The sequence below is a fragment of the Dasypus novemcinctus genome, chromosome 18 (genome assembly GCF_030445035.2).
Source record: "Dasypus novemcinctus isolate mDasNov1 chromosome 18, mDasNov1.1.hap2, whole genome shotgun sequence".
Classification (NCBI taxonomy): Eukaryota; Metazoa; Chordata; class Mammalia; order Cingulata; family Dasypodidae; genus Dasypus; species Dasypus novemcinctus.
Genome location: NC_080690.1, coordinates 69,678,051 through 69,695,155, shown reverse-complemented (window position 1 = coordinate 69,695,155; position 17,105 = coordinate 69,678,051). Strand labels below are relative to the sequence as shown.

At 58.4% G+C, this 17,105-nt stretch overlaps 2 protein-coding genes across 2 annotated transcripts in view; one reads left to right on the top strand and one right to left on the bottom strand.

The window, feature by feature from the left end:
- Positions 1-14,360, top strand: part of TMEM143 (transmembrane protein 143) — a 29,851-nt gene extending 15,491 nt beyond the window's left edge. The window contains exons 4-8 of the mRNA XM_058280518.2: positions 5,755-5,949; positions 6,617-6,747; positions 7,641-7,920; positions 12,493-12,682; positions 13,286-14,360. Coding sequence (XP_058136501.1) covers positions 5,755-5,949; positions 6,617-6,747; positions 7,641-7,920; positions 12,493-12,682; positions 13,286-13,491 — 1,002 coding nt within the window. The 3' untranslated portion in view covers positions 13,492-14,360. The remainder of the gene's footprint in view (positions 1-5,754; positions 5,950-6,616; positions 6,748-7,640; positions 7,921-12,492; positions 12,683-13,285) is intronic.
- Positions 14,361-15,242: 882 nt separating this feature from the next.
- Positions 15,243-17,105, bottom strand: part of EMP3 (epithelial membrane protein 3 (MAM blood group)) — a 3,468-nt gene continuing 1,605 nt past the window's right edge. The window contains exons 3-5 of the mRNA XM_071209005.1: positions 16,851-16,866; positions 16,400-16,595; positions 15,243-15,514 (exon numbers count right to left, since the gene is read on the bottom strand). Coding sequence (XP_071065106.1) covers positions 15,345-15,514; positions 16,400-16,595; positions 16,851-16,866 — 382 coding nt within the window. The 3' untranslated portion in view covers positions 15,243-15,344. The remainder of the gene's footprint in view (positions 15,515-16,399; positions 16,596-16,850; positions 16,867-17,105) is intronic.

Genomic DNA, 17,105 nt, shown 5'->3' with positions numbered 1-17,105 from the left:
GGGCACTCGTGGGCACTCGGCTCGCCATGCGGGCACCGGCTTATCACATGGGCACTCGTGGGCACTCGGCTCGCCATGCGGGCACCGGCTTATCACATGGGCACTCGTGGGCACTCGGCTCGCCATGCGGGCACCGGCTTATCACATGGGCACTCGTGGGCACTCGGCTCGCCATGCGGGCACCGGCTTATCACATGGGCACTCATGTGGGCACTTGGCTCGCCATGCGGGCACCGGCTTATCACATGGGCACTCGTGGGCACTCGGCTCGCCATGCGGGCACCAGCTTATCACATGGGCACTCATGGGCACTTGGCTCGCCATGTGGGCACCGGCTTATCACATGGGCACTCAAGTGGGCAGTCAGCTCGCCATGCGGGCACCGGCTTATCACATGGACACTCAAGTGGGCAGTCGGCTCGCCATGCGGGCATCGGCTTATCACATGGGCACTCATGTGGGCACTCGGCTCGCCATGCAGGCACCGGCTTATCACATGGGCACTCGTGGGCACTCGGCTCGCCATGCGGGCACCGGCCTATCACATGGGCACTCGTGGGCACTCGGCTCGCCATGCGGGCACCGGCCTATCACATGGGCACTCGTGGGCACTCGGCCTGCCATGCGGGCACCGGCTTATCACATGGGCACTCATGGGCACTCGGCTCGCCATGCGGGCACCGGCTTATCACATGGGCACTCGTGGGCACTCGGCTCGCCATGCGGGCACCGGCTTATCACATGGGCACTCGTGGGCACTCGGCTCGCCATGCGGGCACCGGCTTATCACATGGGCACTCATGTGGGCACTCGGCTCGCCATGCGGGCACCGGCCTATCACATGGGCACTCGTGGGCACTCGGCTCGCCATGCGGGCACCGGCTTATCACATGGGCACTCGTGGGCACTCGGCTCGCCATGCGGGCACCGGCTTATCACATGGGCACTCGTGTGGGCACTCGGCTCGCCATGCGGGCACCGGCTTATCACATGGGCACTCGTGGGCACTCGGCTTGCCATGCGGGCATTTCGCAGGCACTTGGCTCGTCGCATGGGCACTGGCTCACCACGCAGACACGCTTTTTCTTCTTTTTCACCAGGAGGCCCCAGGGATCTAACCCAGGTCTTCCGATATGGGAGGCAGAGGCCTTATTACTCGAGCCACATCTACTTCCCTCCTCTGGCTATTTTTCTGGGACAGAAGAGAGTCCGTTGTCCCTCTAATATGCTATCTTCCTGGAAGTCCTGGATCTGTTCTGAATGTGGAGTTAGGATTGGCTCATGGGTTGAATGTGTTCAGATTCACAAATGGAGCTGACAATTTCTGATCTGGGGAGGCCTGGGTAGGGGTGGGGAGCAAAGGTAGGGAGGAGTTTCAGGACCTTGATTTGGGAACGTGGGGTTGGGGAGGCCCGTCGGCATCCACGTGGGGGCGTTGGGCAGGCTCTTGGCCACCAGGCCTGGCAGGAGACAGAGAAGCGGAAGTCCTCGCTAGTCAGATGGCATCTGAGATCCCAGGGGAATGTTTGAGGATAGGAAATGGCAGCAACAGTCACCCCCGAGACTGAATTACGTCGGTCCTTCCTTCTTTGGCATATGTTGTGCGAGGCTCTGGGGCTTCGTTGATGAGGGAGATCAGGCCTGCCGGCGGCCCTCAGGGAGCTGAATTTGGACAGTGGGGACAGTCGCGGATCAGACGCTCTCCCTGACAAAGGGCAGGGTTCTGGGCAAGCGGATGTCAAAGCTGACCTTGGTGTTGGAACAGTGTCCGTATGCCAATGAGAAGAAGCCGCCCCTTTCTCTAGCCAGGTGCTATCTAAAGTGGTAGCCACTAGCCACGTGTGGCAGTTTAAGTTTCAACTTAAAATAATTAAGATTAAATAGTAAAGAGAAAACCTCATCACATTCCCCACATTTCAAGTGCTCAGCAGCCACAGGAGGCTGGTGGCAGATCTACTATATTTCCATCTTCACAGAAAGTTCTCCTGGACAGGGCTCCTCTCGAGCCTTTCTTTCTCTCTGCAGGATTACTGTGATAAACCCACAGGCCTGTGGGATCTGTGATATGGACAGCGCTGCTGGTATGCAGCACTGTTGTGCAGTGTACGACCTGCCCAACCACACACAACGGTCCTGCTCAGCCTGGAGAGTGGAGGCAGGCTTTTTGAGAGTGTTCATGAAGCTGGAATACGACGGAGGAGTAAGGGTTCAGTAGTGGGAAGGGAAGGAGTCAGGGAGACGGCGTCCAAAAAGGTCTCCCAAGCAGCAGGAGCTGCGTGTGCAAATTCTCTGTGGCTGGAGGAACTAAAGCCTGGGCGACTGGTGTGGAGTGATTGACAGGAATGTGGTGTTGGGCCCTGTGGGACCAGGAGGGGTTTTAGCAGGAGATTGATGTGGTCAGATGTGTAATTCTGGACACACCACTTGCTGGCTGTGTGACCTTGGGTGGTTACTTAACCCCTCTGTTCAGTTTCTGGATCTGTAGAAGGAGGACAGCAACTGTACCATCCACTCATTGTGAGAACGTGGGTGGAACGTGTTTTACGCAGTGCCTGGCGCATAGTTGGTGCTAGTGTCTTCTGTTGTTTGACCACTTCTCGCTGGCTATTGTGCAGAGAGCAGATTGGTGGGGGCCGAGGGAGGCGGGAGACCGTGGCGCAGGTAGCTGGGCTCCTCCGGGCAGGAGGAGGTGGTGGTGGCGGGGACCGGGGCAGGGCTGGCGGGGAGGAGAGGGGCGGGTGAAGCAGCCGTCTGTTCCCGAGGTAGACTTGATGGCAGGAAGGAAGGTCACACGTGCCGCCTGGGTTCTGGCTCGAGGCGCCGCATGGACGCGACCTTCCCAGAGGAGAGTCTGGCTCAGGGTGGATCTTTGACGGATGCAGCTTTCTCCCTTCTCCAGCCCTGCGCTTCCCTCACTCTCAAGGTGCAACTTGGCCGCGGGCATCTCAAGGTCGCTCCGTGAGTCCAAAACGTGGCCCGTGGGACCTGCCCTGTCGGCCTGGGCCAGAGGACTGGGTACAGGCCTTTAGCCTCGGGTACGCGTCAGCCCGGGAGTTAGTTCAGGGGAGGCTTTGGGGGGCTTGGCTCTGTCTTCCTCGTCACCATCTGCCAGCTCCCTGGTCTCTGTTCTCATCTCTTCCAGCAGCTCCGGGCATTCCCACCTCCAGACCCCTGGCAGGGCCTTGCCTCCCACTTGAAACTCCTCCCCCCCCCCTTTTTTTTTTTAATATTTTATTTGTTTTTATCTCCCCCCTCCCTCCATTGTCTTCTCTCTGTGTCCATTTGCTGTGTGTTCTCCTGTGTCTGCTTGTCTTCTCATTAGGCAGCGCCAGGAACTGATCCTGGGAGCTTCTGGAGTGGGAGAGAGGTGTTCATTCTCTTGTGCCACCTCAGCTCCATGATCTGCTGTGCCTTTCCTTACCTCTCCCCTGTGTCTCTTCTTGCTGTGTCATCTTGCTGTGCCAGCTATCTGTGTGGGCTGGCACTCCTGCGCAGGCCAGCACTCTGCGTGGGCCAGCTCGCCACACGGGCCAGCTTGCCCTCACCAGGAGGCCCTGAATATCGAACCCTGGACCTCCTTTATGGTAGACGGGAGCCCAATTGGTTGAGCCACATCTGCTTACTGTTCCCTCCCCTCTTTTCCCCACTAATTCGTAATTGCACCTGGCCTCCAAGAGCTGCTCCTAAAGGCTCCCTCTCCTGAGAGACACACAGAGGGTTGGGTTCGTGGGTAAGTGTCTCAGACGAGCGATGTCTCTCTCAGGCTTGCTTGGTCATCTGGGACAAGTCATCTGTCACTCCCAGCCTGTCTGTCCTGAAGGAAATGGGCGGCCGGCAGCCCGAGCTCTCTCCATTCACTCGGCACACTTTGCCGGCTGAGCAGGGCAGAGGCCAGCTCATGAGGGGCCTTGAAGGCCATGGGAAGATTCTGGGTCTTATTCCAAATGCAGTGGGAGGCTGTTGGAGGGGTGGGAATGGAATCTGTGTATAATCTAAATCAGAGCCTCGGGCTGCTGCGTGGAGAATCGTTTGGAAGTCGTGAGAGTAGAGGCAGGGAGACGAGAAGCCAAAGGCAGTCATTTGGATGAGAGATGAAAGGGCTTGGGCTGGAAGGCCGCAGTGACGGTGGAGCCAGGAGAGATCGAGTTCAGAGGCAGATGTGAACTTGCTGAAGGGCTGGAGATGGGGGTGGATGCTAAGAGAGGCATCAAGGATGTCGCCGAGATTTCTCAATGAGCGTCTGAATGGATGGTGTTGCCACGCTTCTGAGAGAAGACTTGGGAGGGGCGTGGCGGGGAGAATGTCCGCACGGCCCGTGGCAGACATGCCACTGGACACCTGCTACAGTTTGATATGGTTATGAATTCCAAAAATAGATAGTGGATTATGTTTGTAATCTGGTGTGTACCTGGGCGTGACTGAGTTATGATTAGTGCTTTGATTGGGCCACGTCCTTAGGGCGTTGAGTCCCTGCCCCTTGGTGGGTGTGGACTCACAGATAAAAGGCCTGGCAAAGGACAGAGTTGAGGGCCTTTGATGTTGGCGTTTTCATGTTGGCGTTTGATGCTGAAGCCTTAAGCTGGAGCCCCAGGAAGTCAGCTCACAGAGGAAAGAGAAGCAAGCCCAGGAAGGGAGGAACCCAGGAAGCCTGAACCCTCGCAGACGTCGGCAGCCATCTTGCTCCAACACGTGGAAATAGACTTTGGTGAGGGAAGAAACTTATGCTTAATGGCCTGGTATCTGTAAGCTCCTACCCCAAATAAACACCCTTTATAAAAACCAGCCAATTTCTGGTATTTTGCCGCAGCACCCCTTTTGGAGATGTCAAATAGGTCATTGAACGTAAGCGCCTGGAGCTCAGGGAGAGCCAGGGATGGTTGCTGTTGGTGTTGGTGGGGGTGGGACTAGGAGGGGAAATGCCGGATTATTATTTTGTTGGAAGGTTGGTGCCAGGGGCCGGGGGGTTGCGATCTGTGTACTTGACATACTGGGTTTGGGATGACTGTAACATCCAAAAAGAAGTGTTGAGTAGGGAATTTGTATTAGGTAGCGAGAAGGCTTAGCTGCTGTAACAAAGACACCTCACAACATAATGATTTAAAGGAAATGGAGGTTTACTTCTCTCCCACTTAGCAGCCCTGTGGTAAGTGGACTGGGTTCTTCTGACACCCAGACTCCTTCCACCTTGTTGCTCTGCCATGCTTTAGGGCCTTGTCCTCTTTTCTGTATGCTCAAACCTGGGTATTCAAAGCTGGCAGAATCGGGAGAGCATGGAAGCCCGGGGCTGTGAGCCCTTTTAAGGAAGTAAGGTGGAAGGTGCACTGCCAAGTCCATTGACATTCTCTTGATAGGACCCCACTCTGCAGGGCATGCTTAGCCTCAAGGTCTTTCTCTGGGTAGCCCACATCCACCCTCATCGCTGTGTCTAGGGCAGAAGGACAGAGCAGGCACTGTGGGTGACCAGCAACCTGTCCCAGAATGGGGAGTTAGGTCTGAGGTTGGAGGAGAGGGCCATGTTGGTGACGCCAGCTGGGTAGTTATCTGCAGAAAGGTGGGGTCAAAAGGCCTGGGGACAATGAGGTACCTGGGGGCGAGCTGGAAGAGAGAGAAAGGAAGTGGCCGGGGCCAGCCCTGGGCAGCTCATTTCAAAGAGGGGGGCAGGGACGTCCTTAAGTGTACCCAGACTTGCTCAGGTGCAACCTAGTTCACTGTCTTGTTTCGTTTGTTTTTTCCCTCTGACCCGTCTTCCCTCAGGCCTTGTACGACCCCATCAACCCTGACCGGGAGACCCTTGACCAGCCTTTGCTTACGGACTCCCAACGTCTGTCCAACGAGCAGGAAGTGCTTCAGGCTCTGGAGCCCCTGCTGGCCCAGGCCAACTTCTCCCCGCTCTCTGAGGACGCCCTGGCCTACGCGCTGGTGGTCCACCACCCTCAGGATGAGGTCCAGGTACCCTTCCTGGGAGGAAGGTGGCAGGTCCCAGGAGGGATGGGGCAGGGATGGGGCGTCTGGGGGCGGGACTGCTGGGAGTGGTAGTTCTGACTGCAGAGCATGTGCCGTGTGGGCGAGCTCGGAAAAGGGGCCCTTCCCTCAGGTCACTTCATCTCCATCTGTGGGAAAAGTATCATGAGATACGGATTTGCTCAGGACTAAAGCCATGACTGCCATCTGCCAGAAAATCGTAATAATAAATAATAGAAAATGCACATCCTTGAAATAAAAGTTACAGTAAAAACACGGATATCTTTTAAAATTCCACTTTTTATTGACTTTAAGATGTACTTTTTCTAAAGTCATATTTTGTCATCTCTAAAACAGAGATGTGTCATAAGCAATGGCGTGACGTAGTTTAATTGGCAGCATGTATTCTTTTTTTAGGGGTTTCAGAACTGGGGTGTCTTAAAACTCTGTGGCATCATAAACTCTAGGATATATGGTAATAAAGTGTAACCAGCACTGTCTTAGGTGAGGTACCCTTGTGCAGTATACAACATGAACAACCATGCATGGCTGCCCTGCTGAAGCCTTGGATGTGGCTAAGCCTGGGGAAAGGGGGTCCTGCCTTCAGGCCCGGCCCATGTGCAGCTGCCTCTGTCTTCTTCATCCCCCTTGGCAGGTGACAATCAATTTGGATCAGTATGTCTACATGCACTTCTGGGCCCTGGGCCAGCGAGTCGGGCAGATGCCCCTGAAGTCCAGCGTGGGCTCCAAGCGCGGCTTCTTCACCAGGTCGCCCCCCGCGGAGAGGTGAGGCGGCCCTTGTTCCCAGCTGCAGCAGGAGGGAGCAAAGTTAGAGTCAAGAGGGGACAGACAGGTCAGTGTCTGGGTCTGGGCGTCTGGGCCCTGGTGGGAGGCCGAGAAAGGGGGGAGTGAACCACACCAGCGCTGCCTTTTCTTCCCGAGGGAAAATGAGAACAGCAATTCCCAGGGTGTTTCTCCTCTCCCCTTTTTCCAAATGAGGAAAAGCGAGGCTCAGAAAGGGAAAGGCTGCATGCTGAAGACACAGAATGTATTCCCATGAACCTCATGTTTTTAACCAAGAATACTCAGATACAGGCTGTGCCCGGGCAAGCCAGGTCCCGATCTTCTGGAAATCACTTTGTTCAATATGGTTATACTCCCAAAGAAAAAATTTCATATGCCTCGAACCAGTGATTCCACTTGTAGAAATCTATTCTAGGGAGACATTTATACTTGTATCTACTCCAAGGAGACATTTATACATGCAGATCGTGTGTTTGCTTATTTGTCTCCCATGCTCCACAGAAGCAATGATGGACTCGTATCTTTTTGTTGTTATCTCCAGAGCATAATAGTTTTCTCTGGCACCTAGCATCCTTCTGCAAATATGTGTGGAATTTGAATTTGAAAATGAACTAAACAAAAGAATTTTATTCATCTCTCACTTATCAAGGGTGCAAAATCAGAAGCAACATATGTGTCCAATAAAAGGGGATTACATTATTTCACTGGTCCCCTATTATTGGGCACTTAATTTATGATCCCCCCCACTCCACAATTATTAAGTGGCCTTTCAAAATGCTGGTGTGACTTCAGAGTCAGAGAGGTGTCCTGGGGTGGGAGGGCGCTCCCTGGGACGGCCCTGATCCTGCTCACCTTTCTGTCTCTCTGTCCATCAGGAGGTACTTCAAGCGGGTGGTGCTGGCGGCTCGGACAAAGCGAGGGCACCTGGTGCTGAAGAGCTTTAAGGACACTCCGCTGGAGGGCCTGGAGCAGCTGCTGCCCGAGCTGAAGGTGCGCACGTCGGTGCTGCAGCGCGCCCTGCTCAACCTCACGCTGGTCGTCTCGGGCGTGGTGGTCTTTGTCAACGTGGGCATGGTGGTGCTCTCGGACCTCAAGGTGGCCACCTCGCTGCTGCTGCTGATCTTCGCCGTCTTCATGGGCCTGCGGGCCTCCAAGGTGAGTGGGCCGCCCTCCCGGCTCCCGCGGCCTTGCCTCCCCGGCTCCGGCCGCCCGGGCCAGGCCCCGCCTCCCCGGCTCCGGCCTCCCGGGTCAGGCCCCGCCTCCCCGGCTCCCGCGACCCCGCCTCCCCGGCTCCAGCCGCCAGGCCAGGCCCCACCTCCCCGGCTCCGGCTGCCCGGGCCAGGCCCCGCCTCCCCGGCTCCGCCCACCCGGCTCCCGCGACCCCGCCTCCCCGGCTCCAGCCGCCAGGCCAGGCCCCGCCTCCCCGGCTCTGGCCGCCCGGGCCAGGCCCCGCCTCCCCGGCTCCCGCGACCCCGCCTCCCCGGCTCCCGCGACCCCGCCTCCCCGGCTCCAGCCGCCAGGCCAGGCCCCGCCTCCCCGGCTCCGCCCACCCGGCTCCCGCGACCCCGGCTCCCCGGCTCCAGCCGCCAGGCCAGGCCCCGCCTCCCCGGCTCCGGCCGCCCGGGTCAGGCCCCGCCTCCCCGGCTCCGGCCGCCCGGCTCCCGCGACCCCGCCTCCCCGGCTCCAGCCGCCAGGCCAGGCCCCGCCTCCCCGGCTCCGCCCACCCGGCTCCCGCGACCCCGGCTCCCCGGCTCCAGCCGCCAGGCCAGGCCCCGCCTCCCCGGCTCCGCCCACCCGGCTCCCGCGACCCCGCCTCCCCGGCTCCAGCCGCCAGGCCAGGCCCCGCCTCCCCGGCTCCGGCCGCCCGGCTCCCGCGACCCCGCCTCCCCGGCTCCAGCCGCCAGGCCAGGCCCCGCCTCCCCGGCTCCGCCCACCCGGCTCCCGCGACCCCGCCTCCCCGGCTCCAGCCGCCAGGCCAGGCCCCGCCTCCCCGGCTCCGCCCACCCGGCTCCCGCGACTCCGGCTCCCCGGCTCCAGCCGCCAGGCCAGGCCCCGCCTCCCCGGCTCCGGCCGCCCGGGTCAGGCCCCGCCTCCCCGGCTCCGGCCGCCCGGCTCCCGCGACCCCGCCTCCCCGGCTCCAGCCGCCAGGCCAGGCCCCGCCTCCCCGGCTCCGCCCACCCGGCTCCCGCGACCCCGCCTCCCCGGCTCCCGCGACCCCGCCTCCCCGGCTCCAGCCGCCAGGCCAGGCCCCGCCTCCCCGGCTCCGCCCGCCCGGCTCCCGCGACCCCGCCTCCCCGGCTCCAGCCGCCAGGCCAGGCCCCGCCTCCCCGGCTCCGCCCACCCGGCTCCCGCGACCCCGGCTCCCCGGCTCCAGCCGCCAGGCCAGGCCCCGCCTCCCCGGCTCCGCCCACCCGGCTCCCGCGACCCCGGCTCCCCGGCTCCAGCCGCCAGGCCAGGCCCCGCCTCCCCGGCTCCGCCCACCCGGCTCCCGCGACCCCGCCTCCCCGGCTCCAGCCGCCAGGCCAGGCCCCGCCTCCCCGGCTCCGGCCGCCCGGCTCCCGCGACCCCGCCTCCCCGGCTCCAGCCGCCAGGCCAGGCCCCGCCTCCCCGGCTCCGCCCACCCGGCTCCCGCGACTCTGCCTCCCCGGCCACGGCCACGGCTGACTGCCAGACCAGGCCGCCCTGCGCTTCTTTTTCTCTTGTGCATTATTCCGGCTTCACACTGTGCTTCATTTCCTTCCTCCCTCCTTCCCTCTCTCCCTCCCTCCCTTCCTTTGCTCCCTTCTTTCCTTCCTCCTTCCCTTCCTTTCTTTTTCCTCTTGCTCCCTCCCTTCCTTCCTTCTTTTCTTCCTCCTTTCTTCCCTTCTGCCCTCCTTCCTTCCCTGCCTCATTTACACAACACAACTTGAGTGGGTTTCTTTATTCCTCTGTGCCTGTTTCCTTGGATCTGGAAAATGAGGATAGGAGTGGGACCTGCCTTATAGGGCTGTTGGGAGAACTGAGTGGGGGGCTCCCTGGAAAGCGCTGGGCTCTGTGCCTCACGCACACTTCGCTGAGGACCTGCTTTGGGAGCAGCTTAGCATGTGGTGAAAGACTGTGTTTTGGAGCCCAGCAGCTTAGGTTGAGTCTGAGTCCAAGGTCTTAGCTATCACTACTGCTACTACTACTGCTACTACTATTACTAATTGGGCTATTATTGTTACTGATTGGGCCCCAATCTGGCTGGGTGTCCAGCAGCTGGTTTATAAGCACAGCCTCCTGGACTGAATTGGGAACTCTGGGCCTGGGGCCCGGGAAACTGTATTTGAAACAAGCTCCATTCCTGATTCTGCCACAGGTGAGTGCAGGGCTCTCTCGGACAGTTGTGCAGGTTGCTCACCACATGAGGATTCCTGGTCGGGAAGGCGGGGCAGAGGGCTGGCACCCGTCTTACGCTCTTCTTGCCAAGCCGCGTGCCCGGTCTCAAGGCTGAGGCTGCCCTGAGTGGCTGCCTTTTACCCATTCCCCCAAGGGCTCGCACTGGCTGCAGGAGTGTGGGCGGGCGTGAGGCATCCTCTGTACCCCGTCTTTCACTTGCCGCCTCATTGGTTGTCCAGCTGTTTGCAGCAATCCCGACAGGCTTAGAGGACTGCTCGTAAATCCCGTGGAGAGCCGGGCCACGCTGGCTGAGGGTGCCAGGCTTCCCTGGCCACCAGGGGCCCCTGGCGGGACCCAAGACCATTAGAAGGGCTGGGGAGGGAACAGTTCCTGCTCTGGGTGGGTCAGGGGTGGTTCCTAGAAGAGGCCGGGTTTGAGCAAAGGTTTGAAAGGGAAGGATTGAACCTGGTAGAGAAGGGGTGGGGTGAGCAGGGCTCAGCGTACCTGTTGGGGGGCTGGAGTCTAGGGTGCAGGGGAGAGAGGTGAGACCCCAGGGTGAGGCAAGGGGACAAGGCTTAGTGTTGTGACCCGACAGGAAACAAGAGGCATCATTGTTTTACGTAAGTGGGTTATGACAAAAGAACCACCAGAAATCTCTGATAAAAAGGAGCAACAGGTGGATGAAGTCCAGTGCCTCCTGGAGCAGCACCCAGAGATTGGGGGTGCAGTGGGTGGGGGGTGCTCCACCCGCAGGACCATGACCCACCCTGGGGGAGGATGCCGCTAGGCTCCTCAGGCATCCCACAGCCCTGGCACGTGCAGCGCGTGAGGTGTGACGCCCAGGACTTCTGCTGAGAGCAGGTCAGGTTTTGCCACCCAGGACGCACCATCTCCTGGGCCCAGGAGCGGGGCAGGGGCAGGTGGAGCACCCTCTCCAGGGAGAGGTATGGCTTTATCCTTGCATTCTCTGAAGGTCCATGATGTCAATTCCACGAGCTTGGCAGAAATGAACACAAAACCCACTGTGCTTTTCATGCCAGACTGTCCCCACCACACACAGTGCCTGCATCTTGCCCTCAGCTGTAGCAGTGGCAGTTAGTTCCAAGGCAGGGATATAAACCCAAGGCGCTGGGCTTGGGAGAAGAGGGTGCTGTCCACACACAACTGTGTCACCTCTCCTGGACAGGCCATCTCAGCGATTTGCAGGGTGTGCTGATGTCCCAGGCCTTTCACCTCAGGCCGGGAATGGGAGGCCATATGGGCTTTAAGAGATGGGGCCTCAGCCCAAGGTATGGATGGACATTCCATCACAGTGACTGTTTCTCAAGGTTTGCTATGGGCCAGGCTCTGTCGAAGTAACTTAACTGCGCATTGACCCCCCTCCCCCACCTGCCGCCAGCCTCTTTTTACCCACAGTGCTACTGGAGGAGTTAGGTCGCAGCCAGGGGCCACCGCTGCAGGGGGCAGAGTTGGGACAGGCACCCAGGCCTGCTGGCTGCAGAGCCAAGGCCTGGTGCTCCTTTTGTGTCTGCACGGAGGAGTCCAGGCAAAGGTTTCCAGTGTGAACCCCAGAGGGCACCCGTGGGCTCACACTTCCCTCTTATGGGATACCAGGAGTGGGGAAGCAGGTCCGTGCAGGGGAGGGGGCAGCCAGGAGACAGCTGCGCTCCAGATGTGCTCCCCGCCACATCCTTCTTCCCTCAAAGCAGCTTTTCCAGTATGCTTTTTTTTTTTTTGACGCTTCTCTTTACAATTTAGTACCTTAAAACGTTTTATTATGGGCAAGTTCCAGCGAATACAGAAGTAGATTAGTATGATGCACTCCCGTGTATCCAGCGCCTAGCCCCAGGAACTAGCAATAGTCAATCTGGTTTCACCTAAAGACCCCAGCTCCCCCACCACTGGATTATTATGAAACAAATCCTAGACATACCATCTGGAAATACTTTAGCGTGTCTCTAAATGATAAAGACAACAACAACAACAAAACAAAAAAACGTAAAAAGCATAGTGACAAAAAGTTTCAAAGCTAAGTAAGAATGGATCGGATTGTTTGGAAGCCCTTGAAGGAATACAGTTATCGTTCCCCAGATAAGGAAACAAGCTGCCCTTCAACCCGGGTGGGGCGGGCCGTCTCGGGGTCACAGGGGAAAGAGCGTGTGAAAAATACAGACTCCCGATCTGGCATGGGGCCGGAACTCTAAAGGTCTTGGGTCCACAGCCCACCCTCCCCTGCTCCGGGAGTTGGCGGGCAGGGCCGTACCGGCGCGAGTGGCCGGGGCTGTGGGCAGGGTGGGGGTACCGAGCACGGCCTTGGCCCGCGCGGGTGTTCCCCAGCTGAGCCCGCGCCGCCCGCGGTCCCCCCTGCAGATGTTCGGGCAGCGGCGCAGCGCGCAGGCGCTGGAGCTGGCGCACATGCTCTACTACCGCAGCACGTCCAACAACTCGGAGCTGCTCAGCGCCCTGGCGCTGCGCGCGCAGGCCGAGCACGCCAAGGAGGCGCTGCTGGCGCACAGCTTCCTGGCGCGGCTGCCGGGCGGTGCGCGCCGCCCGCCCGAAGGTAGGTCGCGACCCGGCTCCCGGCTCCCAAGTGCTCCCGCCCCGCCCGTCGAGGCCCCGCCCACCTGCCGTGCCCTGTCCCGGCGTGGCCCCGCCCACTCGCCTGGCCAGGCTCCGCCACTCCTGTTAAGGCCTTGCCGCAACGTGTTCGCTCCTTAGTGAGACTCCTCCCGGTCCCTAAAAGGACGCGAGTACGTCCCCAGGTGGCCCCGCAGCAGTGCGACGCCACCCTCAGGCCGTCCGTTCCCATTCATAAAACTGACCGATTTCCAGAGATGACCCCGGCCCTTTGCAATCGGGATCCCTGTATCCAACTTGCGACGAAACCACCACCTCCATCGGACCCTGAACCCAATCTTGCACGGGGCCCCTCCTTGGTGTAACCTCCCTCTCTCGACCCCAACTGCGATGGGTGCCTGGAATCAGATTGTCTTGGCATGCCCCCCCTCTCCACACGCCTGCTCATAATGTGAGCCTACGTCCTCCCTACGGGAGAGCAAAAATGTCCCCCTGCACTGCTGCCCAAGCCAGGCCACATCCTGCTACCCCTCCCTGTTCTCCCGCCCCAGTCTGACCTTCTCATCCACCTGCCTTTCCCTTGTAGAGACCTCTCTGTGGCTCCAGTCAGAGGTGGAGAACTGGCTTCTGTCCCAATCAGGCTGTGACGTGGCCTTCAACGGAACTCGGGCTCTGGCCCACCTGCAAGTCCTGACCCCCAGCATCGGGCTATACCCTCCCCCAGGGTTCCCCAAACTCCACTCCGTGGCCACGATCACTTCTGAGGGTCCCGCGGGCAGCACCCAGCAGTAATAACCGGACCCAAACCTCCCCGCCTCCCCACCTGGCTAGGAGCTAAGCTCCGCCTCCTCACGACAAGCTGTCAATCACAACTACTAGGCTTTGCCACGCCCCAGCTTACAATTACTGACGTAATTACTTTGGCCACCCCCCCCCCCCCCCCCCCCGTAACAAAGCGGCCAATCAGGACAGCCGACAGGTGCTAGCCCCGCCGCCTTCTAATGAACAACCAATCAAAGCAATTCGTTCTGTTTAGTCTTACCCCTTATACGAGCCGAGATGGTCTGGCTGGGAGTCGGGCGGTGTCAGCCAATCACAGCTGCTCAGCTCTGGCATCTCTAAACCACCAGGCACAGTTGCTAAGCTGTGCCCTCCCGAGGCCACATATCATTGTCTTTTTAGCCTTTTCCCGGCAAACTGCCCGTCGTGCGCGGCCAATGGGAGCCGTAGAGCCCTGCCCCCTGGCATGCGGCCCATGACAGCTGCTGGCCACTATCAACCTTGGGCAGCCAGTTGTCGCTGCTGAGAAGCAGCCGATCCAAATTTCTAAAAGAAACTCGATCGTGCTATCAATCGCCGCTGCTTATCAGGCGGCCCATCTAATCAGCTGCTGATCAGCTTGTCCAGGCTAAAAGGGTTGGGAGCCCGGTGCCAGGCAGAAAGCTGTGGGCTGGGGGTGCCCAGAGACCACCCTCACCCGAAGACTCGCTTCCACTCACTCAGGCCCGGAGACTTCTGCGGTGTTTCCGTGTCCGGGCCCCTCATCTACAGAAACTACCTCGGTCTGCATCTCCCGCCGCCAGCGGCCTGTGCAGTTATTTATTGGTCTCTCAATTTCTCCTCAATTTCTTCCTCAAAGGAATAAATCATGTTTAAATCAGGATGACTGGAATGAGATGGATGGGAGGGTGGCTGCAGGACTGGAGGGAAGGAGAATGCACCTGTGAATGGGTCCCATCAGAGAAAGCCATAGACCTAGAGAGGAGGGTAAAGACTGGCTATGATCCTAGAAGAGGGTCTTAGAGGGACCTGATTCCTGGGAAAGGCTTTGTTCCCAAAGGGACTGGGGCCCATGGGCAGGGGAGATAGGGTGGCCACGGAGCTGGGACACTGCCAGGGAATGGGGGTGGGTGGGTGGGTGTAAAATCCAGCCTGTGCCCCCCCCCCCCATGCCCTGGCGTGGGGTTGGCTCACCTGGCAGGAGGGAGGTACCTTCTAATTTGTCTTAAGGTGTCATACGGGCTAGAGATGGTCTTTGTGGGAGAGATGGAGTGCCAGGAAGGGGGAGTTGGGTCCTAGCAAATAAGGGAGACTGTTCCAAGAGCGATAAGGATAGTTTGGCTTCCCAAAGGGTGGGTCTGAAAGAAAAGCTGAGACCAGTGATCTATAACAACACACCTGGTCTACAGAGAAAGAGAATGGTAGCTCCTTGGGCAAGCAGAGAGGACAGGGACCCGCCCCCCTCCTGAGTCCTAACAGGGTTGCCAGGACCGAGACTCCTCGTTTTTCCCAGAAATGCGTAAAGGTTTAGACTCAGGTGCTGGAGGGTTCCCGGGTCTTGAGAGAGGGGGGCCCAGGTCCTTGGGTCTGTGGGAGGAGACAGGAGGCGGGAGAGGAAGAGGCAGTGGCCTGAGGCTGGGCACGCAGGGCAGAGCGGCTGGGGCTGGGGGTGAGAGGGGCGCTCTCCACGGTTCGGGAGAGATCAGGCGGGAGCAGCCTGGGTCCCTGGAGGAGGAAGGAAGGAAGGAGGTAAAGGCAGAGCCTGCGGTCAAACCGTTTTATTTTCTGGAGGGCGTGCGAGGCTGGGGCTTCCTGGCGAAGCCGAGAGCTGGGAGCGGGCGGGGCGTCAGGGTCACGCGGGCCGCTCACTCCCGCTTCCGCAGGTGGATGTAGATGATGCCGCTGACCAGGGCGAGGGGGAAGGCCACCCAGGCCAAGGCAAAGCAGTAGCCGAAGCTGCCTCCCTGCGGGTGCCTCTCCAGGATCTCCTTGGCGTGGATGGCGTAGATCAGGGCGCCCGTGAACACCGCCACGCCTGCGGGTGAGGGAACCACGCTTCATGCAGAATCCCCAAGGCCAGGTTCCCCACAAGTACCGAGGACAAAGAAGCCACCGGAAAGCAAGTGGGCAGCTCTCCTATTTTTTGAGAGTTGTGGTTCTGTTTCCCAGTGCTGTGCACTATGCCTCCTGCAAGGTGGCCTTGGGCAATTAATTTAATCTGAATCCCCATTTACTCATCCATAAAACAGGGCAATAATACCTATCATCCATCCATCCACCAACTCATCCATCCATCCATCCATCATCCATCATCCATCCATCCATCCATCATCCATCCATCATCCATCCATCCATGGAATAGTTTGGTGCATTTTTGCAAGCCAAGTGTTATTAATCCACTCAAATAGTGAATTAATAACACAAAAGAGGGGCTTTGCAGAAATTTAGGAAGATGATGTTCCATAAACTGAGGACTATAAATAACAGCCCTTGCACCTGAAGTAAAAAAATGTAAAAGTACACAAAACTTCCCAAAGTGTCTGGCACACAGGAGGTCCATAAGAAACAGCAGCCAGCTGGCTGCCATTATAATTATAATCCCACTACTATTATTCAGAGCTCTCTCCTGGGGCATTAATTAGATGCCCATTGCACGCACTCAAATTATTTGCCCACACCCCCTTCTGCAGTCCTGACTCCTTGAAGCCGTGAGCGGCAGGCCCCCATGGATCAGGCACTTACCACCATTGAGTCACTGAAAACTACAACTTCCATCAGCCCCTGGGACAAAAAGGCAACTGAGGTGGTCCTTGGACTGTTGGGGATTGCTTTCTTTCACTAGATGGCCATTCCCAAGGCTCCCAGCATCTGTCACTGCCCTCCCTTCCCCTCAACTTCCCGGGTGGGGGACAGTGCTCACTGGTGCACAGCTGGCAGAGGCCAGTGGCATAGAAGAGCCCTCCACGCCGCATGGTGTAGAGCTGGAACATGAACAGGATGAAGGAGAGGCAGCAGAGGATGAGGGAAAGCACCATGAGGACTTGCACCGCCTTCAGCCAGCCTGCAGGAGGAGGAGATGGAGATGGAAGTAAGAGAAGGGTCCAGAGCATCACCTCCTGCTATGTGCTCATCATGGACCCCTCTCTCCCTCTGCCTCCCTCTACCACTTAGAGCCATGCCTGCTTAGGGACTTAGGGGTGCCACTTATATTGACCTTGTAGTTCTGGATCTTGCTAAATTCCCTTATTAGCTCTAGAAATTGCTTTGCAGATTCTTTAGGATTTGCTTCATAAAGAAGCGTGTCCTCTGGGAACAGAGAGAAGTTTACTTCTTCCTTTCCAATCTTCACACCTTTTATTTCTTTTTCTTGCTTTGTTGCACTGGCTGCTGCCAGTACAATGGCAAACAGAAGGGATGAGAGTAAACAGTCTTGCTTTGATATTAGGGGAAAAGCAGTTAATCTTCCACCTTTCACTTAGAACCTTAGAAGGATGTAGCCCACCCTCTTAGAACCCAGATGCACCTGGCCTCACCTCTTTAGAACCTTAATGTGGTTCCAGCCCCACCCTCTTGGAATTTTGACAAATTGGTCTCCATCACTCACTGGGAACACTAGACTTATCTGC